This window comes from Polyergus mexicanus, unplaced genomic scaffold, assembly GCF_030449975.1.
Source record: "Polyergus mexicanus isolate NDT 795.1 unplaced genomic scaffold, iyPolMexi1.0 SCAF_17, whole genome shotgun sequence".
In the NCBI taxonomy this organism is placed as follows: Eukaryota; Metazoa; Arthropoda; class Insecta; order Hymenoptera; family Formicidae; genus Polyergus; species Polyergus mexicanus.
The window spans coordinates 471,901-489,769 of record NW_027223337.1 but is presented as its reverse complement, the minus strand read 5'-3'; the positions used below and the strand labels follow the sequence as shown (position 1 = coordinate 489,769).

Sequence of the window (17,869 nt, the reverse complement as noted above, 5' to 3'; positions counted from 1 at the left end):
TCCTCGAGGTAGCAAGTGGTCGACATCTGCGTGGCCACCGTTTTCCGCAATGAAAACGTAATGAAACGACTGCTGCTGCCAGGACATGCAGTTGGAAATATTTATCTATTCTTTCTCCCGCGCTCTCTTTCCCTCCTTCGTTTCTTTTCTTCTTTTTTTTTTTTTCACGCGCTATTAGCATGCACAATGAGATGCGTAAATGAATCGGCATGTAAGCATTATATTCCCCCACGACAGATAGTGTTTATATTTATAAGATTATACAGGCGCGCGTGCTGTTGATTTATTATAATTAAGCTAAAATGTGGGGATAAATTCGATCCGATCTATTTCTCTTTATTCCATGATCTGTAAATTTTATATTTATTTATTACACACGATCCGTATATTATTATATCTCATAGTTAGTAAAGTTAAGTTTAAAACCGTAGAGAGATAAGCTTTAATGATGCATAAATTATATATTAAATTATATTAAAATATGACAAAAATGTCGGTCAGTTTGCCTCCTCCTCCCAACCCCCCCCCCACCCCCCAAAAAAAAACCCTACAATTTCGAAGAAACCAAAAACGAAAGAGATTACGACGTCGCGACTCACTTCCGTCGCGTGTTCTCCAATTTCGACAAGACGAGACTGTTCTATCGGAGACTGTTCTATCGCTTACGCTTACGCGAAACGATCCCGAATCGTTCGGGACGGAACCATCTCGGCGACTTGGCGCCAATCGTCTCGGACGATCCGAGTATCCCACTTCTCTGTGGAGGAAGAGGATACCGAAGAATGTACGTTTTCGGCGACATCGAGCGGTACTAGCACGCGTCGCCATCGCTTCCCTTGCAATAAAATGTAACCGGAGGCGCTAGGACAATGGAGTCAAAAAGAAGCCCCCCCCTCCCTCCTGATTTCCGAAACGCTTCCTCGGCACGCGGCGCAAGATGCAAGGAGGGCGACGAATCCCGAAGAGGGATATCTGGCGCGCACGTGGAGGAGGTCTTTTCCGCTCCGATTCTCGTCGCGCAAAACTTTTTTTTTTTTTTTTTTTTTTTTTTTTATGTACAATATCAGACGAGAAAGAGACGATACTTATATCTCGAGAGAATAATTATTCCGCGAGCGAACAGTACGATACATTTAGAGCGATAAAGCTACGCGAATTTTCGTTTATAATCGAATCTTTACATTTCGTAATCATAGATTATTATAGCTGGTAGCCGTTTCCTCGCCGTACGTGAAATTTAAAAAAGGTTTCTGCATTTCTACCTTGAATCGATCTTGATTGAGAATACGTATTATATACGTGTCTCTTTTTAAATTCGTGTGAATGTTATTTTTTTTTATTATGTTAAATTAATTTTAACATCATTCATTTTTCATATTACATTAATCTCTGTAACAATTATATATTATCGTTGACGACATTTTCATTCGTCCTTTCTCATGCAATTAATAATTTCTTAATTTCTTGAATCTTACGCCGCGAGAACATATTTGAAAAGTGATGCGTTCATTTAATTATTATCGTTTCTCTTTTACGCAGAGTACGAAGACGCCCAGATTGTCATGGTTAAACTGAGGCTTACAAAGAGAAATTAGGAGAAAGAAGGGGAGGAGGGAGGGGAGGGAGAGAGGGGGAGACAAATCGGCGCTTGGTGCAAGTGTGAAATACGAAGAGAGGCGCCTATAAAAAGACACTCAAGTGGTTGCATATGAGGGCAAAGCTTTTCGGCTACCTACGTCAACGATTGTCCTCGTTTCTTTTTCGCTAACGTCCGACGAATGCCGAAAAAAAAAAAAAAAAAAAAACTCGTAAATCGTAAATGTGGAGAAAGGAAGAGCGACAGAATCCGGCGATGATCCGGCGCCAGGAAGAACCGCGGGCCTCATCGGCAAAGCTGAGCCGATATATCTCTCGCTTTTCTCATTATCTTTTCCCACTTATTTTTCCGCCTTTCCGTCAACCCCACGGCGTGTAATTTGCGCGTGTTTGCCATTACAACAGTTTTTCAAGAAGGACGAAAAGAGAGAAGAGAAATACGCGTGTATATATAATATTTTCGATACAATCGGAAAGATTATAAATTTTCGAAACGCGTGTGACGAGATTAAACGATCATTTTTAATTTATTTATATATATTTTTGTATAAGAATTTCTCGCTCTTGTCTCGTTTAATTTTCTCGTTCCATTGAAGAATCTAAATATAAGGCGATACAATTTTCTAATATTACCGTAACTTGAAAATAAAAGTAGTATACAAAATATAATTCACTATACATCAAAACGAACGCGCAAATGCATTATTAAAAATTCCAGATTACTTGATCAAAAAATGCTTCCGGACGAAATCGTCAAGAAGAGAGGACTTATTATAATTTGTTAATACGGATTATGGAAGGTTAAATATAAAAAAAAAAAAAAATTATAAAGAACACGAGAAAGTACAAAAACGAATAAATTTCGACCGAAGAAGACTTTGCGTATTGATCAGTGGGATCGAGTTACATTGTAAAGGATCCAAGTCATCGACGCCTACTGATACAGAGTAATCTCGGGTAATACGAAACGAGGGCGTAACTGAGTATTTCTTCATGTCAAGCTCTCGTTGTGTCTTCTTCTCTTCTTTATTATGATCTTTGTTATTTCTAGCAACGCGATAAATAATTGTTATTATAATATAATTTCATGCTTAAAAATTTAATTTTGTCGTCTGTGTAAAGTTTAACTGACACACTCAGTTGATTTGAAACTGTGTGAGAAATTGCTTTCCAAGCAATAAAATTAATTTTTCGTAAAACAATTATTATATAAAGATTGATTGTATTAAATTTTATATATGTAATAAATTTGTTAATCGAGTTAATGAAATTAATTGAGTATTAATTGAGATATTATTATTAAAAAAAAAAAAAATAATAATAATAATCTCATTCCAATTATCGAATATAGAGAGCTGCTGACAGCACAAGATTTTTTTATTGTGTACCGAAACCTTAATTCGGTCCCCCCCCCCCCCACGACGTTGCATCAATGGTAACGGGCCGTGACAGGAATTGGTTTTTTTTTTTTTGGCGAGTGCAAGTAGCATCAGCTTGGGAAAAGGGCAGATATAAAGCCACTTAAGCGGAGTTTTAACTTGAGATTGCCTCGAGGCAGTGATCGGCGTTATTTTTAGTCCGTTTTGGCGGACTAATTACGATGCTCGCGTGGAATGAATTTTTATCGCGCGATCCTCGAGACGAGTAAGTTTCGCCGACGCTTAAAGTCTTGAGACGAGAGATGATGGATATTAGATTTCGGAATTAGACTCACACTCGTGAAAATTCAACGAATTCTATCGCGAAAGGATCCGCTCGCTCGCTCGCTGCATCTCGAGAAAAACATTCACCATGAATCATGATCGTTCGCCGATCCATTTTCATCGAGACGGCAATCTCGCTCGATACGTGATGGTAAAATTAGAATCCGACGTTCTTCGCTGCGAAAATAAATTTCATTGATTCCCGATATCAACAATGATCCTCCGTATGTATCGTATGTCTCACAAATTAACCATGATTCTCGTTATAAGGGGTATGTATAATTTGTATTGAAAATTTTTTTTTCCAACATTATCTCCCTCCAACTTTATCATACAGCACATTTAATATATATTTAATACATATTTAAAGAATTATTGTGAAATAATATATTGCTGTTATAATTATATTATATTATTAGGTGTACAACTTTGCTTCCGCCGTTTTCCTATAAATGGCTTTAGCGGTAAGTAGTGGTCGAAATAAATAGATCATAGACGTCATGCGATAAACTTGGGCATCTGTCAACGTAACCCCATAGAAACATTAGTCGATTTGTGTCCGCATCGTAAAGTTATTCTCCATTGAAAATGTCAGTTTACGAGCCAAATTCTCGTCATTTGCGGGAGATTTTAATTTTCTGCTTCAATACGAAGAAATCTGCGGCTGAGGCTCATCGAATGCTCTCAAATACTTATGGCGAAGCCGCTATTAGTGAAAGAACGTGTCGCGAGTAGTTTCAACGCTTCAAGAACGATGATTTTCACGTCGAAGACCGGCATAGCGGTGGAAGAGAGAAGGTTTTCGAAGATGCAGAATTGGAGGCATTACTTAACGAAGACTCGAGTCAAAGTCAAAAAGAATTGGCACGATCATTGGGAGTGGACAATACTTTGAATCATAAATGTATAACCAGTTTTTTACAATAAAGCCTCGAATTTCGGAAAAAAAAACGGCGGAAGCAAAGTTGTACACCTAATAATATAATTTAATTTATTATTTAAATTATAATTTAGATTATAATTAATTTAAATTATAATTAAAAATTATATTATATTAATTATATAATTATATTAAAATCTATAAAAGACTTAAAATAAAGAGATTTTCTTTTTTAATCGGCTCTCTATAAGCGAAGACTAATCACAAGCTCGACACGCTGCAGCTTACGGTCCGGTCAGCGATCATATATTGTACATGTCAAAATAATCAGCGTACGCGATAAAATTTTGGAAGGCGCGCTCAGCATCTTTTGATGCCTAGCGTTGCCTAGGCATGAATGAATCTTGCGACAGGATATAGTAAGCAAATTCGTGGAGGAACTAGCTCGTCTTAACTTAAATAAGTCTAAGCGAAGGCTTATGATATACAGAGGACACGTGTACGAAGCACGGTGTGTTTATACTTTCCGGCAGTAGCATCAACGGAATACGAAGATTCGAAATTTTTGTCATAGGAGGATAGCATTGTGGATCGCATTGATTTTAATGAAAATCCATCCATTAAAAATATCGAATCTCAAACTTTCGCAAACGTTTATCATTAATTCGATATACGTTTATCTATATCTCCCTTAAAATACATTTCGTGTCAATTATATCAGCCTAACATATGTTATTTATAGATCAAATTTTTAAACTAAAAAAAAAAAAGAAAAAAAAATTTCTGTTTCTCGAATTTCCGATCACTTTTTCAAATCCTTGAAAATTTCTCTACGCCTTTGAATCTTCCTCAATTTGAGAAAACCTTTGTCAAAGGATCCCAACATTCTGGCATATCGCGCAAGGTGTGCGTTGGCTGCATGTTCTACGGGCGCGGCTACCTATAACTGACGCTTCCTTTCCGTTTAATAAAACTTCCGTCGCAGGATTATCGGAATCTCGCTTAATAGCATCCGCGGTCGCGCAGACAGCCTCAATCATCATTCAATTATGATATTCCGGGACGAGGTCGCGCGCTATCCTATTTGGGGGGGGGGGGGGGGGAGCGGGGGAAGGGAGACTAAAAAAGGCCGGGAGAAAAGCATCAGGTAGAGATCGCTGTTTACATCGAAGTTTTCGTTGGGGAAAAATTACGTGGGTAGATCGCTGATGGCGGACCACACACGCGAGTGCCCCTATACTCGTGGCACGCGATTTCGCAGATGGCACATCTAGGCTTGTAAACTAGAAGGCGGTCGGTTATCAATTTCGCCCAACGCTGGACGATAAACCGATAAATCGTTTTGACAGACGACCGTGCCTTTTTTTTTTCTTTTTTTTCTTCCTCCGGAAGATCTCTATACGAGAAAGCTAGAGACTTGTCGAACTCAGTAATATCGTGTGCTCTATTTTTCCGGTATCGATATGAATATTGCGTTAATTTCGCCAAGCGATGTAATAATTACGGCATATAAATAATTCTTACGCTTCTAGAAATTTTCACGAGACGACTCATCTTTAGATTTAAATCGAAGATCAGTATTTTCGCTTTTCCGAGACGAAAGAGTTACGTTCGCGTTCGGGGGGCCGTCTTTGTCGTTTCTATAGAAGCTCCATTAATACTCGGTAACGCAATAAACTATATTTAGGGGGCGGTATGGCATACACGTAGTATGATTTGATATCTCGTGAAACGCCACATGGCCCCACTGAATTTCTCTCTCTTCCTTTAGCTCTTACTCTATCTCTCCCGATTTCCACCCGCCCCCGCTACGCCGCGTCTTTTCCGCTTTCGTTTCTCCCTTTTCCACCGTTTGCCATTTAACTTTTCATCGCTGGTCGCTGACAGATTAATTCTCTAATCTCAATCTTTTTGCAATCGAGATATGAGGAAGAATGAATCGGGCTCACGACTAAACATCGCGTTACTCGTGTCTGACGAAATAAAGTCCTGTCGAATCTAACACAATTAACCAAACTCATTTTGGGTCTCGTTCTTATCTAAGCGAGACTCGACGTCTCCATCTAAATAATTGTGAAATTTTACATTACAAGATAACTTTACGGCTAAATTTTATATCAAAAGTTTTAGGAAATTTTGTTATAAGATCTGAAGTGTTATAAAAAATATGGTACACATGAAAATAATTTATGAACAAATTCATTTTTAGTCTGGTTTCTTAATTTTTTTTCCGAAATACGGGGAATTTCGATGATTCGACGCGAGGTGCGAGATTAAGAAAGAAAGAGGAAGATAAACGGATAGAGGAACCACGTGTCGTCGATGGGAAAATAAATAAATTTCGCTGGCTGTGCAACGATAAAGTGCAGAACACCATAGCCTACCTCCTTGTTTACGTCTCAGCGCTCTTTTCCAAAAGAAATGGCCTACTTAACGACGGAAATAATAATTAGTCAACGTGTCGACGTTTAATGCGCGTTCCGGAAATCCCCGGGCTACGAGACTGGCACGCGTCCTTTGTGTATCCTTCTTCTAAACAACATTCTATTCTACCGATATCTACCTCGCTATGTTACACATACACATAAACACGTACATATATTCCATTCGCGTGCAAAAATAAAAATAAAGGGTATATATTAAAAGATATCTGAAAATTTCATATTAAAATTTTCTTCATTAGTTATTTATTTCATATTTATATATTATTTATAGCGTTCTAATTGTTATTAAAAAATGTATTCTTAAGCTTCTATTTTCAATTACTTACAATTGAAGTTATTGTACGATACGTATACCAGTTAGAAAATTAGAGGTTTTATAAACTATTTTTTTTTTTATTTTGTGATAATCGTACAATTATTATTACATTGTATTATAATTTAATTAAGTTGTTTTTAGAATCCTTCTTCTAAACAACATTCTATTCTACCGATATCTACCTCGCTATGTTACACATAAACACGTACATATATCCTATTCGCGTGCAAAAATAAAAATAAAAAATATCTGAAAATTTCATATTAAAATTTTCTTGATTAGTTATTTATTTCATATTTATATATTATTTATAGCGTTCTAATTGTTATTAAAAAATGTATTCTTAAGCTTCTATTTTCAATTATTTGCAATTGAAGTTATTTTACGATACGTATACCGATTAGAATTAGAGGTTTTATAAACTATTTTTTTTTTATTTTGTGATAATTATAGAATTATTATTACATTGTATTATAATTTAATTAAGTTGTTTTTAGAATCCTTCTTCTAAACAACATTCTATTCTACCGATATCTACCTCGCTATGTTACACATAAACACGTACATATATCCTATTCGCGTGCAAAAATAAAAATAAAAAATATCTGAAAATTTCATATTAAAATTTTCTTGATTAGTTATTTATTTCATATTTATATATTATTTATAGCGTTCTAATTGTTATTAAAAAATGTATTCTTAAGCTTCTATTTTCAATTACTTACAATTGAAGTTATTGTACGATACGTATACCAGTTAGAAAATTAGAGGTTTTATAAACTATTTTTTTTTTTATTTTGTGATAATCGTAGAATTATTATTACATTGTATTATAATTTAATTAAGTTGTTTTTAGAATCAAGAATGCGAAAGATATATTATTTGTTTCAAAGATAAAGTATCAAAAGTATCCAAGGATCATTGAAGGGAATCCGGGCGGTATTCGATCCGGTCGCATCTTCCAAAATCGAGACTTTGAGTGTTCACCGGCCGAAAAGGGCTCGAGTGCACTCACGACTTATACCGGGTGTTCTGCGGTTTCCCACAGCGCGGGGTAGAAGAAATGATTAGAGGCGATTAGGAGGTGTTCTGGATTGCGTCCCACCACCGCAAAAGCGACCGGCGACGACCGCTGTATTCTTGCACCCCGTCGTCAACCGCTTTTACGTCATCCCCGAGAGTCGAGAGATACCCAAAAGGGTGGATCACCCTTGATTTTCCGTCTGATGCCTCGCATACACAAAAGAGCTTCAAAGTCAATTACGTAATTATAATTGAAATTAATATATATAATAATTTAATTTTAATACTGAAATAAAAAGTAAATAGTTAACAAAGTTTATTACATCATATATGAAGAAGCAAATTAAAGTAAATTATGTAATAAATATATAATATATTAAAAATACTTTACAAATTATAATAATCGAACTTTCATTTAAATAAGAATATCAAAAGATTTAATAAAATTTCTAACTCTAACTTGTAACGTGCAATAACTTTTTTTATTAAGTTTTGATGTAAATAATAGAATTTTAATTCTTAATTAATTTCAAAGTAAAACTTTGATAATATTTTAATAATTTAATAATACTTTAATTTCAAATTTGAAGCGTCTAAAAAATTTTTTTTTAAAGATTCAGAAGTTTCCTTGACTAAATAAAAAATTTATCTCTAACATTATTATACATTGTACGAGAATTATCTTATGTGTAATATTTGTTGATGCCAACAAATAAAATTAATTAATTATTACACTACACTGCTAGAACTCTCCTCAAAATGCCTCGATCTGCCCCTGCAGTTGCTAAAATAGCACAGGGGTAGGAGAGAGACGATACCAGGAAATCAGAGAGATCTCGCACAGGACGAGGTAATTCTTCCTACACGCCAGATCCCCACGCACACTTCTCATCTCTAGACTATCATGATTATTACTTAATAGATATCGCCAGACCACAAGGGAGACCCTTATCATCGCAAGTTATATTCCGGTACTTGCCCCTTCCTTCCTTTCATCGTGCCGTGTCCTGCGCACCTCCGCGTCGAATGGCAACGCCAGGATCCCTGGTTGGTCTCTACCCGCCCAGCCCTTGAAAAAGGGCTGTCGGTTGAAAGAAAGCCGCGAGAGGGGAGAAAGTTCGGGATACGCCGATTGCGTTAATAATAATTGGATTTCGAGAGTTTTTTAAATGTGTCTCTTTACTAAAATCGTTCTCTCTTCTAGAGAAAAAATTTGAAATCAGATTCTAATACTAACAGCTTATTTAATATAGACAATGAGAAATAAATGAAGATTTTTTTATTTCGACAGAAATTTAACAGTTAAAAAGCATTCACAGAAAAATCCTAATTAAATTTTAAAAATATTGTCAGGATTACCAGAACGTACCATATTTGTCAGTTTTTAAATTTATTTTATATCAATTTATTCTCTTTCTCTATGCGTTTATATGAAATATATACGACACACGTCGGTTAAAACGCTGCGTTCATGACGAACTTTAGGATCTCGATTCGAGTTTATCCGAAATAAAATCAAAGTAAGTAAAAGAATAAAAATGGAAGCCCTTGGCTTCCGAACTCGAGGGCTTTGGCGATTTCGAATACGTAGCACCGATAGATAAATCCTCGCTCCTCGAAAGCGTCTATCCCCCGGTAAAAGTGCACGATTGACGAGGAAAGCGCGGTAATCGCGGTTGCCTGGCATCAAAGAGAAAAATTAGTCGTCCTCTATAAGTGCTTCTTTTAAACGCGGCATTTCCTTTTGACAGTATATCACCACCAGCGACTGTGTCAAGAAACTCCTGCCGGCGTTTGTCGATGGACTGGCAGCCGGCCACTCGACCAATCACTTTCTCTGATATCTGCCACGAGAGGCAAAAAGAAAAAAAAAAACAAAAAAAACGGAAGAGTAGAAGGATTATCGATCACGGAGAAATGCCGGAAAGACGATGAAATTTTTCGAAATGCAGTAACAATTCTTTTTTATAATAATAAATGATGATTAGTGCACGAGAGAAACAAAAATTGTTTTGTCTTCTCACTATATATATACTGGGTGGCCCATTTTAATCCATCCAGTCGAATATCTCAAAAACCAAGCCCGGAAGAGAAAAATGTTTCAAACAAAAGTTGTGTGGCTTCAAGGGGGCCATAAGATGGTGACAATGATTTGACCTTGGAAAATCATTTCAAGGTCATGTGAAGGTCAACTTTAAAATCTTAAATGGAAACCCCCATTTTTTATTTAGTATTCTTGTAGCTGACACCGAGAGCTCTCCAAAACACTATAATAAAGTATTTTTTTATTAGGTACTTTTAGAGTTATTTTATATTTTAATCTGACATATTTTGATATAAAAAATAAAATATTTCGTAAAATATCCAGTTTTATATATATATATATATATTTATCGCTGAATATGTCTTTCTCCTGTCATCAATGATATTAAACACAATTTTTATATCAAGCAGATAAAATTCTAAATGAAAATAATAAGCCTTTGATATTACATATACGACAAAGATATATGTCAGATAATAATTTCTTTCAAATCTTTATTTTAGCCTCTCTTTTTTATAAAATTGTAAATTTGGCGCGATAGCAGTAAAACTTTTTAAGCGCGATTTTTCATTAATTAATATTTGATTTTTTTTTTGTTTTGTTAATTCCCTACTTAATAGTAAATGTTTGACAAATCGAGTTTATGCGATTAGATAATAAGAAATAATTATTCGGCTATTACACATTGGCATCTGGTTTCTCTCGGAAATACAACCAGACGCCTGCCCTTATCACGAATAATGTATTCACTTTTTTTTTTTTATTCGCTTGTCATAAATTGTTTCGATCTTGTATGCCGCATAAATATTATACAAAACATACTGCTCTATAAATTTCCAGGGATAAAAAAAAATCGTAGCGTTTTTTCTTTTTTAAATCTGAGGAGAAAGAATTATACTGTGTTACAATAAAGAAATTTTTGTTGAACTGGACAAAAATAATTTTAATTCTGTACACGAGAACCGGATGTTGTTTCTTAAATGAATAATTGTCGTAATCAGGCGCAAATTGCCTTGTTAAGAGTTGGAACAAGAAGGAAACAGGTGCCGACTTATTTATGCGAACAGGTTGTTAGGGTTAAAGTCTCGCGGGACGACCGTACGCTACCGATTTTCCCGTCAAGTCTTTTTGACTTGGGCGTCGAATGCTCCCGGTTGTTTCGTTTTTAACCCGAGAAAACGTAGCGAGGGGGAAGCTTTTTTTGTCTCGAAAGGTCAATGCATATAACGACGGATACTCGTTTGCGTGTCGTCGTCCGGGGGAAGAAGCGTATCAGTGTAAAAGTAGATTGACCCGTTACCTTTTCAGCGTCTTACGTGACGGACACGATGTCATTATTAAATGGCGTTTAACACCGTCAAAATTGAAACATCATTATCGTCGGCAAAACATATATAAAGCGAACTACAAGCTAATGATATATTACTTTAATTGAAATCTTGTGACTAGAGTAAAAATGAAGATAGAAATTAAAACAATTTTTCTTCTCATTAAAGATCAACAATTAAATTAATATTCTCATATTTTTTTAGCCATTTATTATTATAATTAATATTAATTTTCAAACTATTAAAATTTATTTGATCAAATATTCGATTAAATGGACATTTTTTTTTAAAGTCGATATATATTAAAATTTAAATTGAAAAATTATCCAAGTTATAATAATAAATTGTGTGTATCTAAAATTTTGTTTATACCAATAGTTTATTAAAATCTAGGAAAGAAACATAAATCTTCAGCACGACGGAGAGAAAGATAGAAAACAAGAAGGAGAAAGAATATTTAATTTAGAAAATATTTAAGCTGAGAAAAATATTCGCTTTTAAATGGAAAAATATTCAACAAAATTTTTTCCTTCCCTTTCAAGTGAATTTACGATGCAGAAGAGAATATATCTCGCGCACCCCGTGCACGCATTTCATCCAATTTGCGTCGCAGCCTCACGCCTATCTCGCGCCGATATCTCGCGACTAATATTATTATATCGTGGTACAGCGTCTGAAGCATCTCGCGTTGGCTCGAATCGATTGGCAAAGAGACGAGCACGATGGCGATGGCGATAGGTCGCGAATCAAGCCAGCGGTCGGCGACGAGAGGGAGAACGAGGCCGAGGAACGTCATACCCTAAATCATACCCCACTTCGCCCTGTCCGTCGACGGCGAACCCCCTCAATTTACTAATTGAATACCGGAGGTCCCCTCACAGAGGCGTAGACCAAACCGGGCTCCGCCCGTTTACGAGATCGGATCATGACCAGACCCGGGTCTGGTGTACACCCACTCGTAACTCGCTTCTACTACCACCGACGACGAAGCGGCGAACGCAGCCGGGGATTCCGCACCGGGAAACAGATCGGTACCGCACCAAATCCCGTTTTCTTAGTGTCATTTCGGCTACACGTTCGAAACCACATCGCGTCATTCGACAACATCGGAGTCGTCCGAGGGTGACAGTTCGCGCTGGAGATTCGCGAGACGACATTTGGATGCAAGTTGATGAAGAGATCGCGATCGAGAAATAAAAAACGAATCTGATAGTCGAAGAGAATAGATAAAAAAAAATACATATCAATCGATAAGTCTCCGGAATGAAAATCCCGGTAAAAGCCAAGCAAATATCGCGAGAGAGATATTGTAAAATACAATAATCACAAAAGAAAGAGAGAGAGAGAGAGAGAATAAAAAAAATAATTAGTATGAAAAAATATATCATAAAATATGATAATCGGCAATAAGTTTAATTCCGACGACATTTAAATAGAAATTGAAGATCTTCGTATTCGAGAAATATAGGAATAAAAAATAAATAAAATAATCGAATAATTGGGGACAATAATTTTCGTTTGTTTGATGAAAATTGAAGAGACTTTTGTGATCGAGATCTACAACAAGATATAATAATAGGTTTTATAAATTGCAAATTCAAAGTGAACACACACACATACACATATACATTTTGTGAAGTTAGTGAATTGAAAATACCTGACAGTGATAATACTAGGCATCATGCTTGGTGGATACGAGGCGCAGACAGAGTACTATCCGCAATGGCATCAGCCATATAATTATGTCACTCAGCTTCCTTACGGTAAGCGCATATATAATCTTAATATTGACACAATACTGATTATTTAAAAAAATTAATTTAGATATTTGACAAAGTATTTTTTTCGGGAATATCATTGATTCGCAAAATTGCAAATTATATAAAATTGTAATGTACTTCTCAAACTATCCTCGGAAGACAGAGGTCTTTCCGTTAAAGGGATTAAGGGATTATTATTTAAGAGAATATAATTTATATTATATATAATATATTATATATATATATATGTAATATACAATAGATAATGAATGACATCCATAGATTATATTATTATACGAATATTAAATAAAAGATATATCGATGATTATAATCTTGGATAATCTTGCGCGTTTGCAAATTTGTAAAATAAAATTTAATCTCTCAAATTAGAATTTAGAATATTATTTTTTATATCCGTTGTAATATATGAATTTATATCATGTATCGCCGTAGAATGTGCATTGAAAAATATTAATTTCCATAGACGATTATTTCTAATGAAATAATCTATTTTACATAAAATCAAGGATGGAAAAATTTTGTAATGATAAAATTCGATTTTCCAATTTTCATGCAAGCGGTTGATTTTATTGTCGCTACTCTTATCATTTTTTTTTTTTTTTTTTTAATTAATTCCTAGCACCGATGTTACGGACACTTAATAATGAAAAAAGCGTAGGAGATTGAACTAATAGCTTTTAACGAAAAGAATGGCCAGTAACAAAATTAATTAATTAATTGTTGGAGGAAAATTTTTACTAATAATCTCCAAGAAAACTGAGATTTAAGTTTTATTACTTAAAGAAACATCATAGAATAATGTAGCTGAGAAATTGATCAATTCTTTAAGGTTGAACAGATCATGTTTCTTTGCACATTCTCGTGCTTGGTTATCCTCTGTTGAGGGTTTCCGGAAATTATCAATTCTAAAAAAAATTACTATCTCTACTTTGAAAATTATAAAACTGAGGAGAAACGTTTTTCCATTCAAACTCTTAGCCAAATTATAGTCGTCGCGAATCATTTTCGGTATCTTGTGGACGAATCATCTAAAGATTACTTCCACCGATGCATCTAGCAATCGCATAAAAACGCGAAATCTGTGATTTTTACACAGGGCCCCTCGGCTCGGTTCCCGACGCCGATAGTCAATCGGCGTACTGGGGAGGCGCAGATTCCGGCACCTCGGGCAATAGCTCGGGGGCAGGTAGCTCTACCGCGTCGACGCCACCTCTCATCGAGGAGATCGGCATCCAGGAGACGAGCTACTCGCCGTTGCAGCAATACGTACACCCGACGGCCGGCCAGCATTACGCTACTCTGCCGTATCCCCAGGGGCAACAGGAAACGTCGCCTCACCATCATCACCATCACCTGCACCATCATCATCATCATCAACCCGGTCACCGACGCGAGCACGAGTTCGCGGGCGCCCAGATTAGTCAGCAGATTGTCAGCGGGGTGGTTGGTACCCTTCAGCAACACCTTCATCAGGGCGTTCGCGAGAGCGGCGTGCCAGCCCCCAGACCGAAAAGACGAAACACCGCGAACAAAAAAGAGCGCCGTCGCACGCAGAGCATAAACAACGCCTTTTCCGATCTGAGGGACTGCATCCCCAACGTCCCAGCGGACACGAAATTATCCAAGATAAAGACCTTGAGGCTAGCGGCGTCTTACATCGGATACCTGATGGCGGTTTTGGAGAGCGACGAGGGAGAGGAACCGCAGACCTTCCGCGCAGAGATTCTCTCCAACGGCAGGAGAAATAAAACGACTCAACCCAATCAGGTGAGACGTTACGATATCTTTAGTAACGATTACAGTTTACTAATATCTATCAATGTTATATAAAGCGATAGGGGAAAATAATCTGTTTCTAAATGTCAAATATATAATGTAGTTTATAATCGACAAAGATTAGTGCTAATAATTCTTTTGAATGATATACGCATCGGGATAAAATAATATTAACATTTTTTTTTTTCATCTAATCTATTCGTGAGATTTTTCTTCTTTCTGGGGAAAAAAAAAAAAAAAAAAAATGTCGAAGAAGTTCGAGAGAGCTACTCGAAACGGCGCGCGGACAATTTTCGGTCGCGGAACGAAAGTTTTTCAGAATGAATTATTCTATTCTCCGTGGACGAACTTTCCTAAATCTTTCAGAACGCTTTTGTGAGCGTCGTCTCAATGTAAACATTCGCCTCTTTAATTGCCCGACGTATGTCGGCCTGAGAACTCGACTTTAAAGTCATCAACGTGCTTCGAGAGATTTGTTAAAAATGTATCACATCGAATTTTCACACGATCATTATTAAGTTTGACAAAAACAAAGATCACAGAAAAACACATTTTGTTGATATTCATTATATCGACTTGTGCGATTAAAAAATATAAATTAATATAATGTGATACGAGAAAAAAATCCGATTAAATCATCAAGATATTGCGATTAAAAATTGTAATTCGCCTTTAAAATTTTATATAATTATTTAATTATAATTAATATTAATTTTAATATTTTAATTGCACAGAGAATGAAATGAAATTGTCTAGTTTTTATCGCGATAATGATGGATTTCTGAATTTTCATCGAAAATTCATCGCCTTTGGGTGATTTGGTCGAAAGCGTAAAAGGAAACAAAGGAAATTCTAAAGGAACGTTCATTGATTTTCCAACGATTTCCCGATCGGTCTTTACTAATTCTGAACTTCGGAAACAATTTGTTTTCCTCAAACCTATATTTTGCGGTCCTCTTAATTCTGTGCGATCGTTTACCGCCCACGTGAACTTTTCTTCCCTCAATAAAGATCACTATAATTTTCAGTCGTGATCGATAATCGATGTCCTTCGCTTCTTAGAACAATTCGTCGGACAATTATTGAAACTCTATCTCTATTTTAGTTTCGGGTCTGACATTAAAGACAATGTGAAAGAAGCATCAGATTTTAGGCATGACATTTGTATTAATCTGCAGAGACAAGATTAATTTTTCATTCAAGACATTTGTCATCGAGTATTTTTGTTTCGTTATAGAATGAATCGTGTTTGCAATCTATCCCGAATCTCGGCCACGAGGAACCGACGAAGAGCAAAGGACGAACGGGTTGGCCGCAGCATATGTGGGCCCTCGAATTAAAGCAAGAATCACCGACCAACCAGATGCAATAAAATACACCGAAGACACTCCTGTCAAAACATATCTGCGATATTCGCGAAATATCGTTCAAAACGAGCGTTACTTTTTGCGCTTGACGCTTTTTACCGCCGGAAAAAAAAAATATCAGTTACGATTTAACGACTGATGCGCGTCTTTCGGGTGTCTCTCGGAAATACGAAATTACCATGACTTACTAACGTCCTGGATGAAATAATACTTTATATAAACAAAGCATTCGTTTATAAAATTTCAAATAAAAAGAAATTAAGCAATTGCAATTTAGCAAAATCTATTATGATTATTGGATAAAAAAATTAGTAGAATCGTTATGTATATAGCGCGTTCATAATCGTTGCGCGTATGTACATAGAATTTTGTTCCTCCTGTAGCGATCGATGTCTATATTTTGAACCAAAGAATATTATTTTATATATAAACTTCGTGATTGAGTTGTAATCAATAAAATCATAATTTTCGTGTAAAAATGCGCGTCGTTCAGATTTAAGAATCTCTGTGTGTAAAGTTTTGTATATAAAATATCATGAGAAATGTATAAAGTTAATCGCTAGCAATAAACAATGTATCATAACGAAGCGCGATGCCTTATTTCTTTTTTTTTTTACAAATCCTTTTTACAAATTATTTTAAGAATCTACATTTTTCTTATACTTTGAACTTTTATGCCCAAAAAAAAACAAAAAACGTTATTGAATCTTACTTAATTGCGCATTGAGATAAATAATTATGCTTAATAGAAATTGCTAATTAAAAAAATGAATGCAATGTTAATACAAATATATAATCACTTTTTGCATAATATTTTTATATTTCATACATTGTGTCGTTATATTTTTGATATAATAAGTTATACTCTTTTACATTATGTAATATAATGAAAAAGAGAAATTCAGATTAACAATATAAATGCTGGCAAAAAAATATTTTTCACCATTTTTATATTCTTTGTGTATTGTCGTATTATCTTAAGAGAAAATTAAATATTTTTTTATTCGCAATATTAATCTTGTGTCTATTACACAAATACTTTTCTTCTCGATTTAATTAAAGTTATTCGTAAAGCCATTTTTATATATCGTTTTTCGTATATTTCCCTAGTTTACATATATATAAAATTTCATTCGAAAAAGAAAGCCGTGAGAAATTCTCTTTCTCTATCTTTTCCATCTACTTAGCTGACTTATTATAGACGGATAACTCATTGTGTAAGAGCGGTTGGTTTCGAATTTCGTGGATACCCTGGCGCCAGTACTTGATCCCATAGTAGCGTATCTAATACTCTACATGCAGGCAATATATGAGGAAAAAAACTCTCTTACATTTTGGTATAATAATCTTAGAATCTAATTAATCAACATCCATCTCTCTCGCTCGTTTCCACCAATCTTTGAATTTATTATTTACCATCTTTATTTCGCGCGATATTTTATATTAAAAATAACTCTAGAATTATTTGATTTTTAGAAAAACTATTCACAAATTATGTGATTTCTTTGTAAACATTAAAACCTACAGCTTTTCAAACATCAGTTAATCATGAAAATTTTTCTTCGCGAACAAGAAAAGTAATGAATCCTATGCGATAATACCAACTGAAAT

General features: G+C 35.3%; 1 protein-coding gene and 1 long non-coding RNA gene across 2 annotated transcripts in view; one reads left to right on the top strand and one right to left on the bottom strand.

Moving 5' to 3' along the window:
* Window positions 1-17,869, bottom strand: part of LOC138940434 (uncharacterized) — a 32,275-nt gene that overhangs the window by 5,291 nt on the left and 9,115 nt on the right. The window lies entirely within an intron of this gene.
* Window positions 12,321-16,760, top strand: Hand (heart- and neural crest derivatives-expressed protein). The gene is made up of 3 exons (XM_070309632.1): window positions 12,321-13,097; window positions 14,212-14,882; window positions 16,129-16,760. Exons 1-3 carry the CDS (start codon window positions 13,016-13,018, stop codon window positions 16,261-16,263), a joined length of 888 nt encoding a protein of 295 aa, XP_070165733.1. The 5' UTR covers window positions 12,321-13,015; the 3' UTR covers window positions 16,264-16,760.